The sequence below is a fragment of the Diorhabda carinulata genome, chromosome 3, assembly GCF_026250575.1.
Source record: "Diorhabda carinulata isolate Delta chromosome 3, icDioCari1.1, whole genome shotgun sequence".
In the NCBI taxonomy this organism is placed as follows: Eukaryota; Metazoa; Arthropoda; class Insecta; order Coleoptera; family Chrysomelidae; genus Diorhabda; species Diorhabda carinulata.
The window spans coordinates 31,683,236-31,700,944 of NC_079462.1; the positions used below are offsets into that span (position 1 = coordinate 31,683,236).

A 17,709-nucleotide genomic window follows, 5' to 3' on the forward strand; every position below is an offset into this window, starting at 1 on the left:
AATGGGCTGATAGAAATTTATTGCTAGATGCTTCGGAGGATATTGTAGGAATCAAAGTTGTAGAGCTCAATCTTTGACGAAGCTCTGAGTGGAGTCCAATATTTGGAATTCTAGCAATATCACGAATAGAGAAATCTAGTTTCATTCCCGTTTCGCAGGATCTGCTGTTATTTTCGAGCAGAGTTTCTATTTGGATAGGTTTTTATGGGGCTACAATTTTTAATACTAGACCAACAAATGGTGAGGAACTAAAGCACGAGAGCATTAGAGTAAAATCAGTCAAAAATGATCAAATTGAATTATTTGCTTACTTCTTTTCCGTAACTTTTTATTATCATAGAATTGGTAAGAAAAATTTGATATTTGTACAACTTTCCAAACTTTACGAAAAAGGTTATTTAACAAAGAAAAAATGAAATATATAGGTACCAATAGGCATAGATAAATACTCGTAAAACATGTAACTTTAAGCTATAAACTCTCGTTTAAAATATTTTTGATTACATTGAAAATACTAATGGAAACATCTTAAATGTCTAATAGTAATGTAACCAAATTGGAAGAATGTATCATTGTTTCTTTCCCGTTTTTCGAGGTAAACAAAAAAATGTCTTTGGATGATACGCTAATGTACCGTGATATAAGAAACTCCGTGGTATTCTCGGAACATAACAAAGAATTGCCTAGTCTCTCGTCATTGATTACTCAATAGCAAATAAAAAATTAGGTTCGAGGAGCACGTAATAAACTTTTTCTTTTTTAAAAAACAAGAATGTTGGGTGGAAACCGATTACTTAAACCGTATATTACAACATATTCTAAACACCGCCGATGGAATACATCTATACATAACTTACATTAGAAGGGTTTTTATGGAAAATAATCGAAGCTTACCTAGTAAGAGCTTGTCTGTTTAAACAATATCGCGTTATAACCGTTCATGCTTGTAACTGATGTAATCAGAAATGTTTTTAAGGATTATATTTGTTATTCAACATTGTAATTTGTTTGTTAACCACAGGGGTGAATTCTTTGTCTTCACATATTTCTGAAAAATGATAATATAAAAACCAATAAAATAGTTTTTTAATTCTTTAAGTCTTTAAAAGAATTAGTACTCAACTTGTATTATTGAAAAAAGATTTTTGACGATTTTCCATTCGAGAATATCATTCGTAAAATATTAATCAAAATAACTGGGGAAATAAGATAGAAGAATGGCATTTGTAAAGTTGCAATGAAACCATAGATTTCAGATAAATACGTTGGTTGCGATTTATATTCCTATCCTAACAATTAAACAAATATTTATGATTGACACGAATATGAGTTTGAGCCGATTTTCATGTACTTCTATCACCTCGACTGAGGTATTTCCAAAATTACCACAGAAAAGGCAGCTTCATATGTTGAATATCATATCGGGTGAATAGTCCAACAACTCTACTTTCTAACTTAAAATTTTTGAGCAAAGTTAAAAGACCCTGTATTGTCATGATGTAAAATGATCGACTCCGAACGTCTCCAGTAAGTTCCTGCAAACAATTTTTTACATAATCTCAAAGAAACAGGTAACAATTTGATTCTTCCACCGTCTTGAAATATCCACATAGTAATTATTTGTTTTATTTCGGAGTCATGCTAAGTAGATTCGTCGTATACACAGTCTGTAATTCATTATCAGTTTTATTAACATAGCAATGTTCCAGTCGACGCGTTACAACTTGAACGGTTCTTTAACGACCAAATAATCATAATCTATGCACAATTAAATTCAAATAGTGAATATCTGTCACGTCTAAATTCATTATACCAGCATCCTACAATATTATAGGATAAGACTTCTTCGCTAATAATGTAGAGATAATGTACGTCGACAGTAAGGAAAACGGAGTTTTCATTTTATGCAAACAATACTAATCGCATTCAAATTAAAAAATGTTGTGAACGAGATTAGGTACACCAATGAAGTTCTTACCGGAAACATCAGTGACAGTCAGTACTGCCAATTCCTGTTCACCAAAGAAGTTCTTACCGGAAACATCAGTGACAGTCAGTACTGCCAATTCCTGTTCACCAAAGAAGTTTTACCGGAAACATCAGTGACAGTCAGTACTGCCAATTCCAAAAATATAACTAGCAATCCTGTCAGTATTACTGATTTGATAGGTATCCTTTAAAATTCAGTTGAAACTTATTTATTGAAATTATATACTATCAGAAATGTGTTCCCCAAGCGCTGCACTTCAAAATTAACAGTGGGGGTCAGATAATAAAATGTAGACAAAGATATCACAGTTCGTTTAAAGTAACATTAAATATTGGACGTTTGTTGCTTCATTTGAAGGTTTTAAATGAAAACAATTCCAAGTTCAAACATCCGAAATAAAAGAATGAAAACCGACGCAGCCAGTATTACTAACTCCTAATATCAAAAATCCCATTTTCGAGCGGATTACCTTCCACCTCTACTTTTTCTTTTCCATCAGTTGATCATATTTGTTGAGCTGCTTAATCTTATCTATGCTACGTTCACACGTTTGCTGAGGCTTGGCAAATGTCAACAACCCTCAAGTCTTCGCAAACGTTTGGAATCCAGTTACACTCTTGCGAGACAACACATTAAATGACTCATTTAGAACCAATAGATCAACACAATATTTGAAATTTACTTTGAGGCAGAAGAGTGCGTCTAAGAGGTGTTTCAAGCTCGTTATTGTCTCTAATCTTGGACGAAATAGCTAAAGAAGTGAAGAAACAAAAAAAAACACACATAGGATACAACAGATTGAGACCAATCTACATGAACAAACTAATTTATGTAGACGACCTACTAATATACCATAAAACAAAAGTGGAGCTACAAAATAGAATACATAATTGGAGTTATGGAATGGAGTAATACAGGGCTGCAGATAAACATACAAAAGACAGAAATAATGAAAATATCAAACAAACCACAAGAAATAACAGTGCAATTTCAAGAACCGGCCCCGTTACTCCAAATCCAAATAACGAAGTAACGCCAATAAACACGTTGCTTCCACGTCTACAGCTCTTGCCACTTCTGATGTATTTTCGCCACGCTTCAAATAATTAACCTTAAAATCTGATATCAGACTGACATTATTTTCTGTTTTTTCATTAATTTTGTGATTTATTCCAAAGAAAATAAAGGAAACTTCATTATTCCCATAGCATTTGTTTGCATTTGTACAAGATATCAGCAAAACCAACTACTCACGCGACAACATGTACACACGTTGCAAGGGCTCACCACAAATTCTCCCTGATCTGTGTTTAAAAACCAACACTAACCAGGATCGGCAACAAGCTGACGCAACCCATGCCAAAAACTCCATTTTCACGCTTGTGATTGTAGGCACTTGTCAAAGCTTACCAAGATCGTAAACGTAGCATTACGAGTTGCTTAATGTGCGTTTGCATCTCTAATTTCGTATATATACGTATAGATAGAAATTTTAGGTTTTATTACGAACTGATACATATTTACATAGTTAATCACACAAACCCACCCATTAAAGTGCTAACATATAATTCAAATATTTACAATAAATACATGTGATTTTCATAAAACATTGAAACACTGAGTTATTATGGTGGGTCCACACGATACAGACTTTTGTTCGTATAAAAAATACCCAAAAATTTGGATGTCTGTACAGACTTTTCATTACTTGTATCGAAAACTTCAATAGAAACAGTTTAGAATTTTTCGATCTGGATATAGTAGACTAATACAGCTAAAATGACGATGATAATTATTCAGAATTATTTCCAATAAAATTGGCATCATTTATATATTAGTTCTAGTTTATTATCATGAAAAAAGTTGATAAATTTTCGTCAACATTTATATAAAATCACGCAACAAATCGAGAAATTTATTAAAATAGAACGTGTTGATCAATAGTGAAATAAGTATTTCGCCTGTATTAATAAATTCAGCTATTACATAATTATTCTTCGTAAATACGTCAACTCCAAGAAATCTCTGATTAGATGTACATTAAATTAAATCAGAGAGTTGTTTGATTTTTATTTAATAATAAAATTTCAAACAATAGTCAAATCAAATATTTTCCAAATACTACAATTCCAATAGAGCTTTGTGGATATGTATATTTAATTAAATCATAGAGCTAGGCATCTTTATTTGATGATAAAATCTTGGACAATGGTAAAATAAAATATTTTTATTCAATTAATCTATTGATTTATCAAATAGTTATCTGGGTCTATATTGCAGTCGCAAAAATCGAATCAAAGAGTTGCGGATTTTCATTCGAAAATACAATTTAAATTTCTTAGCTACGATAAATACGCAGACTTACATGCATACTCCGACTTTTGGATCGCACCGACATTTGTCTGTACTGTGTAGTTAGCACAGACAAAATTCTATAGAATTTTATGGAAGTCTGTATCGTGTGGACCCACCATTACTATCGATCGATGCTGAATATAGTTTCTTGAGATCCCAAATAAAGATATATCAAAATAAACAAACTAATTATAACTGATGAAATTATGTATATCACTGTATAATGTAACAAAAATCTACTTAAATGGCAACAGTTCAATAAAATTAGAACATATATATATATATATATATATATATATATATATATATATGAGGTTAGTTTGGATAGTTTATGTTATTCAATATTATTATGCAAACAAACACGCAAATAAAACATGAAAATAACATTAATTTAAATCATGATTTAAAAAAATTAATATAATATTTTTTACAGATTCTAGTTATGATTTTTAATCAACTTCTAGCTCTTTTATTTTAATGTAAATAGCTATAATAAATTTTTTACTATAATTAAATCTCCTTGTTGATTGTTTGGAATTTTAATAATTCAATAACATGGACTGTTGTTTTTCGAAGAAGAAAACAACTACTCTCCTGATTAATACCGCAATTGATATTGAATTACATCTTCTCGTGATGTCTATTGATCATTTTTGTCGACAGCGACCTTCCTATTGGCTCGCAATAGCTATAAGAGTGGAATTATCCGCTAAGTGGTTTCGATGTTTTTGCATCTCATCAGAACGGTGTAATACCCTCTCGTTCGGAGTCTCTAATTCAAACCGAAGACAATACCAGTGAACTCCACTATCTGTGTAATGAAACACTTTCCAGTAGATGCCATCCTCAATTCTAATTGCAAAATATCTGACTGATTCATTGTAAAAAGAGTTAGAAATAATAAAAACTGGACAAAAATAAAATAAATAATGGAAAGAAGATGTATTGAGGAAATACGTAGATTAAAACTTGACGAGTTGAAGCTTGAGGATTAAAAGGGGAAGCAAAAACCGAGGATGGAAATTTTGAAGATGATCATTATGTCGTTTTCAGATTTCTCTGATTCCTAAACGACATGCCAAGAGTAAAAGTGGAAGGGAACAGACAATTAGGAACTCTCAACCTCTTAACCAATCTTGATCGAACAAACAAGAGCATTTGGAACGGATTTAAAAATAAACAAAGCATGTATTTGGATCCACCATAAACTGTTCGGAGATCCAACTGATCCATCACATGTAAAGTGTTGCTTCAACAACACTATAACCGTTTTTTGATCCTGTGGTTCCTAAAGACGAAAAAGGCTATGACTCTGTCTAAATGGCACGAAGTACTGCCAATCCAGGTTTGCATCCCAAAAAGGCGCTTCGTGTTTGGTGAAGATGTTAATTTTTGAGTGGTGAAACCTAGAGAAACTATTTATGAAGATCTTTAGTGAGAACTGGAGGGAATTAACCAATCTTCAATCGAAATGTTTGTTAACAGAAAATAGGTACTTCGACAATCATTTTTGTATAGATAATGAAAATTTGTGGTCAAAATTTGTACGACAATATCGTTATCAAACTTATTTGGGAGTCTAGAAGTAACAAACAAAACATAAAAGAAGTACCTTGGAATTTGTGTCTTCCTCTTCCAAAAAAACTACTAAAATAGCATCTAATTTCTTTTTTGGTACTTTCGATGACATCGTGAACATAACAAAATAAAAAATACTGCAAAACGACTCGTAGGTATAAAACAAAAACCAAAATGTAGTTGGACAAAAACGAATGCGATCCGATCGGTAGTACCAAGTTGTGTGTGCACCGTTTTACACCGATTATGATTATATAGTTTAACATGTTACATAACTTGATATTTCTTTAGGGAATAGTTGTGTTAACTCAACGAATACTCGTTTTAAAACCGGAGTTGATACAAATTCCTTTTTTAACGATCTAGAAGTAGGCCAATGAAATTAAGAGCTTGTGTAAGTTATGATAAATAACCAATACCAAATAGTCGCGTATTCACTCTTTAAACATGTGCAATATTTCTTTGGAACAAAAAAATGTTGTGCCATTCCCGTTTTATCACAAGGTTTTCAAGTATTTTCTATTTATAAATAATTATTCCATCAGAGATAATAAAAACACTTAAATTTAATTGATGATAAAAAAAGTTCATTTCAATCTCCTTAGATTTGCACAAGTTCAACCAATTTGTTCAAGGATTTCCAAATAGATTTAACTGGAAATTATCTTTGTCATATTTCTGGACATAGAAGTAGAAAATGATAATGTTAATCTGCATACTTTAACCACATAAATGACTGCAGTTAGTTTCCTAATGACAATTATAATGAATATTACCTCGAAAAAGTTTGTTTCATATAATTTACACGTAGATTTGATAAATTTACTAAAAATAACCCTATATATGGATTTTTTAAACATTCTTTTCTATCAGCAAGTCAGTTAATTGAATTCAATAACATTGTCAGAAAGTTTATTGATGATTGTGTATTAATAAACGAAATAATTCTGGTCAAAGTACGAACAGAATTACTGTTCAAGGAATTCTGTTTCAATTAATTTATTATTGTGACTAAAGTGAGCTTCTCTAATCAAGGCAGAATATTAGGAACTAAAAATAGATCCATTTTAACAAAATAGTTCAAGTTTTAAAAGGATTTGGGGTGTTTAGAAACCTCAAAATGAAGCAAAATGAAGAAAAGAAGGTAATATAGACCAAAATCTTCACTTACGATATATTTATATGGGTAAAATCAAAACAGCTATTTATATAGTGGTATGATAAAGTAATGCACAGTATTCATAAAACTTACCGTGTCCATTTTTGAAAAAAATGTTAAAACAAATCAAACAGTTTATTTTATTCAGCGTCAAACTGATTAAAGTCGTGTGACTAACTAAAAAAATACATTTTTTTGCCAAAAATCGATTTTATTTATCAATGTAATCTCTTTCAAGAGCAATACAATCATTCCAACACTTCTCTAACTTCTCGATGCCGTGCTTGTAGAAGGATTTGTCTTTCGCCTCAAAATAGGCTTCAGTTTCAGCAATTTTTCATTTGAGCAGAATTTCTTACCGGCGAGCTATTTTTTGAGATCAGCGAATAGTCAGTAGTCACTGGGGTCCAGATCTGGACTATACGGTAGATGAGGAAGCTATTTAAAATGTAACTCGTTCAATTTAACCATCGTTGCCATCGTCTTGTGAATTGGTGCAATGTCTTGGTGGTTTTTTCTTCGACGTATGCGACCGTTTTTCCTTGATTTTTGCTTTCAAACGATCCAACAACATTATGTAGTAGTTGTTATTGATTAATACTCTGTTTTGGAAATAGTCGATGAACAATATTCCATGCGCATCCCAAAATACTGAAGCCATAACCTTCCCAGCTCACTGTTGTGCCTTTGTATGCTTCGGACGTAGTTCATCATCTGGGGTCCACTCAGATTCCGGAGTGATTTGATGGATTCATGTTTCATCCATTGTCACACATCGACGCAACAAATCTGATCTGCTCTGCTCTGAAACAACAGGTTGTTGTTTTTGATTGACTGTGAATAAACGCGGTAGCCACTTTTCTCATGGTCAAAAGTTCATGCATAATTGTGGACACACACTGCCTTCTGATATCTTTACGGCCTCAGCTATCTCACGCAATTTCAAATAAATATTTTGTGGACTTTTTTAATGTTTTCTGGAGTAACCACCTGAATTGGACGACCAGATCGTTCACCATCATTGGTGTCTGTACGACCACGGTTACATTCAGCAAACCAATAAGAAATGGTTCTTTTCGATGGAGCAGAGTCCGGATAACACTTTTGAAGCCATTGGTGAAATAATGTAGTATATTTTTTTTCATCAAGAAGAATGAAATTGTTTTGAATCCATTGTTTTGAAAATAACAAATGTAGCTTTACTTAAATGGCTGCCACTTTTTTCTGACTAATCGAAATGTCATAAAATTTTACACATAGTCTTTTGTAAGCTGGTACTTCATATGGATAATAGCAGCGCCATCTGTGTGTCAGTCACACGACTTATTGAAGCTAACCAACAGGGAAATTTTAAGAAGAAATCCATAAAAATTCAAAGTCTTTTTGTGTAGAATATTATATGTTATACTTTGGACAGTAAGAGGTATTTCAATAGTTTTTAGATTTAATTTTAAGTTAATAAAATAATTCTTTCCAATCTAGTTAATCGGTGCTTTGTTAGTAGTAGTTCAAATGATAAATAAATAGTGTGGAAATTCTATTTTTAATTAAACCTAATGCAAACATTTACATTTTCTTGTTTTATTTAACATTGTAATAGTTTTCCTCGTAAATTGGTAATAAAAGATTTTTTTGATAAGCGAGGAATTTGTTTCTATTACCAAGTTTCTTAAAGTATAATAGTTTAAAAAAATAGGTAATTGTGGTTTAACGATAAAACGATTTGATTCCGATCGTAAGAAATCTCTAACCCAGCCCCGTTGTAGGTCCTTAATTATAGACTAAAATAAATAAAATATTTTTAAAAATATCATAAGCTGGGTTTAACAAAAACACTGAGTTTTTAACACTTCTAGTTGATGAACTAAGATTGTCGAAAGCAGTTAATAAGTGTACAAAATGTTTTAGAAATCTATAAATTCGTGTTGGAAAGGACCCCAGTTAATTATAGGTTAGTAATTTAACTCAGATTTAATTGATTTATATTAAGATCAGATTGAAATGTTAATACAATGCCGCGCAAAGGTAATTATATTTAAAACAAATTAATAGAAAATTCAAAAGCCTCAAAGTTCAATTTTTCCAAATAAATTTGAATGTATCATAAAAATTACATCATGAAATAAACCAATTATAGAAAATATCATTTTTTAAGCGACACGAGAAAGTGGTTCCAAGAAAAATATGTATGTTGCTGCATAATCGAGGTCTCTGAGATATTTAGTAATGAGTCTCGCTACAACAAAAGGTCGTGTTCTTGAAAATGCATATGAGGTCATCGCTTACCATATAACGACTTGTAACCACCTTCAAATGTACATATAAAGAGAGAAAAAAAACAAACAAGATTGTATTATTTTTTATCGTCTTTCAAGGAATTTGTTTTTACAGATTTCAATTAATCATCTTTACTTATAGCTGTATTATCGATCACAAAAAGTAGGACAAGATGTTTGACGCTATTTGAACTTTGTCTATTTTTTATTTACTTTTTAAATCGGTTCGTTTACAAAAAAAATATCAGCTGCCACAAAGAATATTCAATGGTTTAAAAAAATGCTTTAACTGTGAATTTAAAAAAAAAATCTTATAAAGATAAGATAAATATCAGTAATTTCAAATATGAATCATTAATCTACCCACAATAATCTCCCTCATTGTTTTTACATCTAGAACTTTCAAGAAGCAGAGGAAGAAGTAGGATGTTAACGTGAATATGAGAAGTCCAATTACGTATTGAATGTGGGAGAACGTATCATTAAGACATTTATTTGTTTCGCATGTTATGAAAAAATAATTGAAACTGTTTTTATACACGGTGTCAAATTGAAAACGCTTTAACGATATACAAAATCACGTCAGATTTATTTTCGAAAAGTACAGTTTTTAGATTAGCTTTCAATTAGATTACTTCCACCTTTTAAAAAAGACAGACGCTATTACATATGGGGGTTGAATAATACTTCAAATTAAAGATGATTGAAACCTTTTGGAAAATTCAAATCAAATGATTTATAAAATTTATAAGAAATAACTAAGTTAGTAGAAAATTTTTCACTTTATTTTCTATACCATGATTAAATCTCTCAAGCTCTATTCAAAAACTTCGGTAATTATTTAGAATTGGGGCTCCATCCCAAACACACTCCAAAAGTTTTGTCGGGTATATAGGTTTGTTTTTTAGCGCTCCGAAAGTACTTTAATGGTGGGGGAGACACATATTTTCCGTCATTGTAACTTCTAATAATTACTCACAGAATATGAAAGATCTTTTGTTAAAATGAGTTTCTCAATTCATCTCTAAAAAAAAGTTGTGTTTACAAATACTTTTGATAAAACAGAAATTGAAATTGTTTCGATGTTGTTGGATGATAACACAAATTGATGGAGTCATGAAATCTCTATAGGACATGGATAATTAGTAGGAAATTTTAAAAGCTTTGCTTTGGTTCAAATCCCCAAGGTTTTTACTATGAACGGTTTGCTTAAATTATACGGAGCTAAATTGAAAGTTTTTTGCTTAATTCTTTATTTTACACACAAAAATTATTTTCAAAAAAATTGGATCTATGGTTAATACTCTATGAAAATATTCACGATCTTTTTGTTTATAAGGTAAATATTGGTCTTCGTATTAATTTATTTTTTCTACATTCGGTTTCATATTTTCATTTAGTTGGCCAAATGGAGAAAATAAAATATCATAGAAAATGATGATAAACATATATTGAAATATTGTCGGAAACATTTTAATTAAGAAATTCGGACCATAGTATTTTTATATCTAGAAGAACTGGTGACTGCAATGAGGAACTGTGGTCAGAGTCTTTCATCATGGTTAAAAAATGTTCGTCAATAATTCGGGAAATCAACAACAAAAAGATCAGTTTGAGGATTAGTCTGTTATTGTAATGAATTAGCGGCCTATTCGAACAGTCGAAAAGCTGAGATGCTAAAATGACTACTCAAAAATGGGAGTGGATCCGATTATATTGCAAATAGAGCTAATTACGTTATTACGTTATGAATAAAACAGTCCCTGGTAGTGGTATGCAATACAACTGCTACCCTATTATGACCAACTCAATCCTATAGAACGTATTAAAGCTCAGACACTGGGCGCCATCATATGACGCTTAAAATGACAGAATTGAAGCAGTACTGCAATAGATGAAGTTAACCCATTAACATGGAAGAACTAAAACACGTAGAAATTCAATTCTCTACTGGATACAGTTACTGATCCAATCTTTTTTCATATTTAGATTTAACAACTATAATGACATTCCCAAATAATCAGAAGCTGACTTAATAATTGTAATGAGATACTACGAATCAATTTGAATTAGAAATGATAATTCAAATGACAGAATTGAAGCAGTACTGCAATAGATGAAGTTACTCCATTAACATGGAAGAACTAAAACACGTAGAAATTCGATTTTCTACTGGATACAGTTACTGATCCAGTCTTTTTTCAAATTTGGATTTAACAACCATAGTGACATACTTAATAATTGTAATGAGATACTCTGAATCAATTTGAATTAGAAATGTTGTATTCGTCTAAAATCAGTGTACTACAACAAAATACAACCAACATTTGAAATGATGATTATATTGAAATATTTTAAATAATTAGTATAACAGTCACGGGTATTAGAAGTTTCCATTTTTAAATGATATTAAACAATATAAAATATCGATTCTTGCAATTTCTTATTTTGAAAAATTACGTGACAAGAAAGTAATTTTTAAAAATAATGGTTGCTCATTTTATTTTGGTGCATTACATCAGACGGATTATTATTTTTTCAACTAATAAACATCTATCAATCTCAATTGATAATTTTATCAGAAAATAAAAATTAAAGTATTTAAGATAATTTATGAGTAAATAAATGAGAAACTAATCTTGTTATAATATTTAATTGTAGAATATCGATATCAGAAACAATAAAATTAAGTTAATATCTTCAGTTTTGACATTCGACGAAGAAGTGATAGGTTAATATTTAATTTAGATAACTGTATAACGTCTGATTAACTATTTGGGAACAACTATTAATGAAAAATGTATGTCAACATAAATAAAATGTCGCTTTGAGAAAGCTAGAGCAGCATCCATTAGACTAAAAAACATCTTGTGTAGTCACGATCTAAGTTTACAACTTCGTGTCAGGGTATTAAGATGTTACGTGTTTTCTATACTTTTGTATGGTGGGAAAATTATCTAGAGCAATAATACAATCAACAGTTACATATGGAAGTGGGTTTAACAAAAGCTGACGAAACAAAACTGGTTATATGGGAAAAGAAGGTGTTGAGAAAAAGGAAAACTAGCGAAGAACTTAAGGATTTGTATAAATACCCATCACTAGCAAGATGTATAGACGCCCAAAGAGTAAGATGATTGGGGCTTTTTGAAAGAGGAGGGAAACCAAAAAAAATGGTTGGATGCAATTTGAAAGATAGAGAGATAGAACCAATCTGTTGAATCAGAATCAATTGAAGACCTTCTAATATAATAATATTTGTGAGGTTGGTTAATACTCGTAGATTTTACTATATTGTAGTCACACCGACTCGAATTTAAACTGGAGCAAAATAGAATATGGTACACGTACATAGCTTAACCTCGTCAGTTCAAGTAGAAATTAATTATTATTCACCATTATGTTTGTTATAAACTGTAAATTCGTATACACACTGCCCAATAATTATATTATCAAACCTAGCGAAAAGATCCTTGAGCTTGGTAATGCACCAATGATATCGAAATTCAAAAAATCGTTCCTATATACCATGGTTATTATTGTAGACAATATAATGTTTGATATACGGGGGTCAAATTGGTTTAATTAAGATTATCAAAGGTCGTTAATATAAATATGAAATTATTTATTGCGTCATAGTAATAATCATTTTCAGAATTCGGAATATTTAGATACAATTAATGTATGTTTATAATAAATGCATAGTTGGAAACATAAATATTTCAATATATTGTAAAAATTTACATTCGAAATGTGACTAAACACCAAACATTAAATTACCTATAAATTTTGATGACGTTATGATGGATTTTGAGGATTCCAATAAACTATAGTTAACATGAGATAACGGTTAAGAAAATTGGAAACATTTTCGTGATAATTTTTAAATAACATTGGCAAAGCAAAGAATTTGCTGTATGTTATAATATTAAATAAATAAAAAAAATTAATACAAAATGATTATTGAGGTTATTCTAGGAAACTCGATTAAAAACTCATAATATAATAATTTTTCCACATTATCTTCTTATTTATGGTTATGTTTGGATACGTATCTCTACTAAATGTATGAAGAAAATGAAACGAATGTATATTGGAATTATTATAATTCTCCGTTCGATCATAATAAGATTAAACCATCAAATCAAAAGAAACATGCTGCCGATTATTAAAATTTAATGGAAAATATATACACCATTCTCATTACAGCAGGGCCGGATTAAGATTTATAAGGCCCGGGGCTAAAATAATGACGGGGCCCCCTTAAGGAATTCGGAAACCCGGAAAAATTCACAAAATAATATCAATACGTTAGATTTGTGGTATGAACATATCAAAAAATACACAATGATTTCCAAATGATGGGGTCCTCTTGGACCTGGGGCCCGGGGCTATAGCCCCCGCAAGCCACTAGCTTAATCCGGCCCTGCATTACAGAAAATAGTGAAATTCGGTTCATTATATCCATAAACGATATTAACAAGAGAATTCAACGACCTGTTCAATTGCTCTAATGGAAGAAATATCATTGCAGCAGCCAATATAATCAAAAAACAGACTTTCCCTACAAATAGACTATCAGAATGGGTAGCTTCTTCTCATTTCTAAACATGAGATGCCCAACTATCTAAGATAAAACTGTAACTTCATTTTGAACCCTCTCACATATTGGTATTACTGGTGGAGAGTTTGCAGATTTAGAAGCATTCTGAGAACTCCAACAAGTTATCGTCTTTAGGGACTGAAGGTAAACTAAGCAAAAAATCGAGTTAGGCAAAGATCTGCAGAAAAACTTTTGCAAACAAAGTTATATTAGATTGGGAAACCAATCTACCTTTCATCTTCAATGCAACAGCCCCTAATCTATCAAACACCTGCTAATTGAATGCCACGTTTAGAAGATTGTTTGGACTTTTGTCAGACATCTACTCCTTCAAATAGATAGTTTTAAAAGACTATCAAAGATAGTATAAACATTTTCCTTTGGGTATGTGGCGTTACTTACACCTGATGAAGACACGAATTTAACATACAAATAATTAATGATAAAAAAATTAAATCTTCTCTAGATAATGGTTTTTATCACTCTAATTCCGTTAATCGATCCTGAATTTTAAAAAATAATGATAGTTTTCTACTTATCACATATTTTGTAAACCTGTGACTATTTCGAGTTTATTTACCGGCTTTTTTTTTGCGTTCTTGTTAAAAGCATCAAGCGAAACCATAAATATGTTTTGAGCGACACGAGGTAATGTTTATATAACGGAAATCCGTTCATATCTTAATTCATAAGCAAACAATTTTAGTAAACATTAAAATTTGATTGTTACCTCAAAAGATCAAACTTTACGTAATGTATAAAGGCTTAGAAATTCTACACGCAAAACATATTTATTAAAAATTAATTAGAGTTTATTTAAAGATGACAACAGTCAGTAGCACCGTTTCACATTTAAATCTAGATATAGATCGCTCAAGAAAAATCTCTGTGGGTATTTTAGAAATAACTTCATAATATAAATAGAATTTTTCTTTTCTGTTTCACATTAATTAATAAAGAAAAATGTTAAGCAGCTGTGGTAATCCTCAAAATTTAAAAAATTGGAATGTAAAAAAATTATCATAAACCATGTAGATTCCGCCTACAAAAACAGAGTTGTAAATGATTTAATTATATATATAATTATATTGTAAACCCAGAACAAATTAAGATTCAAATAAATACAAGCAAGCCTAGAATGACCAAAGTTTATAATCAAATAATATATCAAACTCAAACGTTTTATTATATTATTGAAATTGGCACAATGAATCATAAACGATTATTCCTATAAAAAAATTCATAAATAAAAAGATATACGCATAAATTTTGAATGAAATATGATCGGACTTACCCACATGTGCAGAGTTCACAGATACATTGCTCCTTCAACGGTACTTTAAGTACCACAGGTTTAGAAGGTTCTTTAATAACTTTTTCGATTAAGACAACTTTGTTATCAGATACTCGTTTGATATTAGTTATATTTTCGACTTCATCCTGCAAAAAGAAATATCCATATATAATTAATAACACAAAGTGCTGAAATGATACAAGGTGTGATAGAAAAAAATACGATGATTGATTTTTTTACAATTATTGATGCAGGGCTGTATACTGAGACTCTCTAAAAGAGTGACAAACTAACATTTCATAAGACAAGAACCCTTTTATGGTATCAGTTACAGAAAAATAGAAAGGAAGATAGGGGTAGAACTAGTTACTGGAATAATCTACAGGGAATGAGATAAGCAAAAACTCTCATTGGAAACTATAACCAGAGAAGATATGCCGAATGTATCAGCCCGAGTAAGAACAACCTACCAATACGAACAGGAGTCCTGTCAGGGCGCAGTGCACACCTGAAGAAGCATATAATGCAGCGTGCGGATTCTCTTACGCAGAGAGGGAGCGTATGAAAGAGAAGACGAAGTTCTCTGGAGCTACAGCCATCCTACATTCTTTCTAATGGAGTGGAATCAATAGATCAGCTATAAAAACTGGGATCCCCAGTACGGCAGCAAGGAAAGGGGGCTCGGTGTACATGGTACTCTAGTTGATTTTGTTTTGAGAGAATATATTGAGAAACGAGAAGAGGTATCGTCCAATACTAAGTCAAATATAGTAATATACAGATTTTTCCGGAAGTACTTCTCTGGGGTATCACATGAGACGTTGGACCTATACCTTGGCTTACCAATTAAACCTTTTCTGCAATATTAATGATCTTCTCATATATATCAGAGAAATATCTAGAAACTTTAGAACCTCCTTCAACATTTTCCTTTTAGACCTGTTGTTCTTGATAAATCGTCTTGATTTTAGGATTCTCTTGATAAAAAAATTAGTTAAAAATTTATGTTTTCACCTATTTCCAAAATATGTTGATGTTTTTTAATCTTATTGGCTATCAAAAAAGACCAGAAATTAATAATAATTTGTGAAGAGAAATTTGAAAAATCGACTAACTAGAGATGTTAAGGTATGAACTCTATAGACATAAAGTTATGAAACACGATGCTGAGTAATAAACTAGATGATTAGGTGTTAACCATTATCCTAGAAAACAGCATCGTGATCATCATCCTTCGTGTATGACACAGTTTTTTTGAGCTGGCTGAGGGTTTTCCAGTAGCTGGTAAATCTTCGGGGTGCTTTTGTTCTGGTAACTTTTCTTTAAATGAATGGAGACGAGTCTCCTTATATATGGTTCAAAGACAGTAGACGAGAACGTATATGGATTGATAACTATGCATTAAAGAAATTTTAATGGCCGGGTGGTGAAAATATAATAGGGCATGTAGATAGAGATCAAGTGGTAACCAAAATACTGCCATATTTTCATGCCTCTATAAACCCCTAGTTCATTTTTACTGATGAATTGATGATGGCATGCCTAACAAGATAAGCTTCTGTGATACATGCAAATAGAGACCAAACAGAATATACGAGGGTGAATCAAATATAAACAAGACTTATTTTTTAAAATATTTATTTTGATTTTAAACGCACAAACAATCATAGTTTATTTTTCTACGTGATCTCCTGATTTAGAAACACATTTTCCCAGCGTATAGGTAATTTTTTAATTCCTTCCAGGTAAAAAGAGTCAGGTCGTGTTTGTAGCCAATTGCGCACATATGCTTCAACCTCATTATCGCTGTGGAATTTTTGCCCTCCCAAAGCTTCCTTGAGAGGACCAAAGACATGGAAGTCGCAGGGAGACAGGTCTGGACTGTATGGAGGGTGTTCCAGTGTCTCCCAACCCAGTTGCTCCAATTTTTGTACTGTCAGGGCTGCCGTATGGGGGCGAACATTGTCATGGAGGAGAATCACTTTTTTCATTGGAAGGTGTCGTCTTTTGCGGCGATATGCAAGTCTTGCATATCGCAATTGCAATATCCGAAGTTGTTAGACGCCTATCACCTTCAACAAGTTGACGAACACTGTCGATGTTGCCCGCTGTAATGCTGGTGCGGGGTCTGCGGTCATGGCTCTCATTTTCAACACGTTCACGGCCCTCCACGAACTGTTTATGCCAAGCAAACACTCTAGCTCGCGACAGCGTCTTTTCCCCGAACTGTGCAGTCAATCTTCTCAAGATTTCGGCCGGTTTTACACCTTCTGCAGCTAAAAACTTTATAACAATACGTTGCGCAATAGAAGGAGGTACCTCCTGTTCGGACATCGTAACGATGGGCACTGAGCGAGTCTATGATGATGAGTCACGTGCTTCCCCCACTCCTGGCAAACCAACCTAACAGCCAATAACAGCGGAACGTTCTTCCATCACTATTGCGCGCGCAGG

At 31.8% G+C, this 17,709-nt stretch overlaps 1 protein-coding gene across 2 annotated transcripts in view; it reads right to left on the reverse strand.

Annotated features, from left to right (window-relative positions):
- The window catches only part of LOC130892050 (titin-like), a 43,281-nt gene that overhangs the window by 18,258 nt on the left and 7,314 nt on the right, over positions 1–17,709 (reverse strand). For both annotated transcript variants that reach the window (XM_057797257.1, XM_057797256.1), the window contains one exon: positions 15,256–15,401. In XM_057797257.1, coding sequence (XP_057653240.1) covers positions 15,256–15,401 — 146 coding nt within the window. The remainder of the gene's footprint in view (positions 1–15,255; positions 15,402–17,709) is intronic.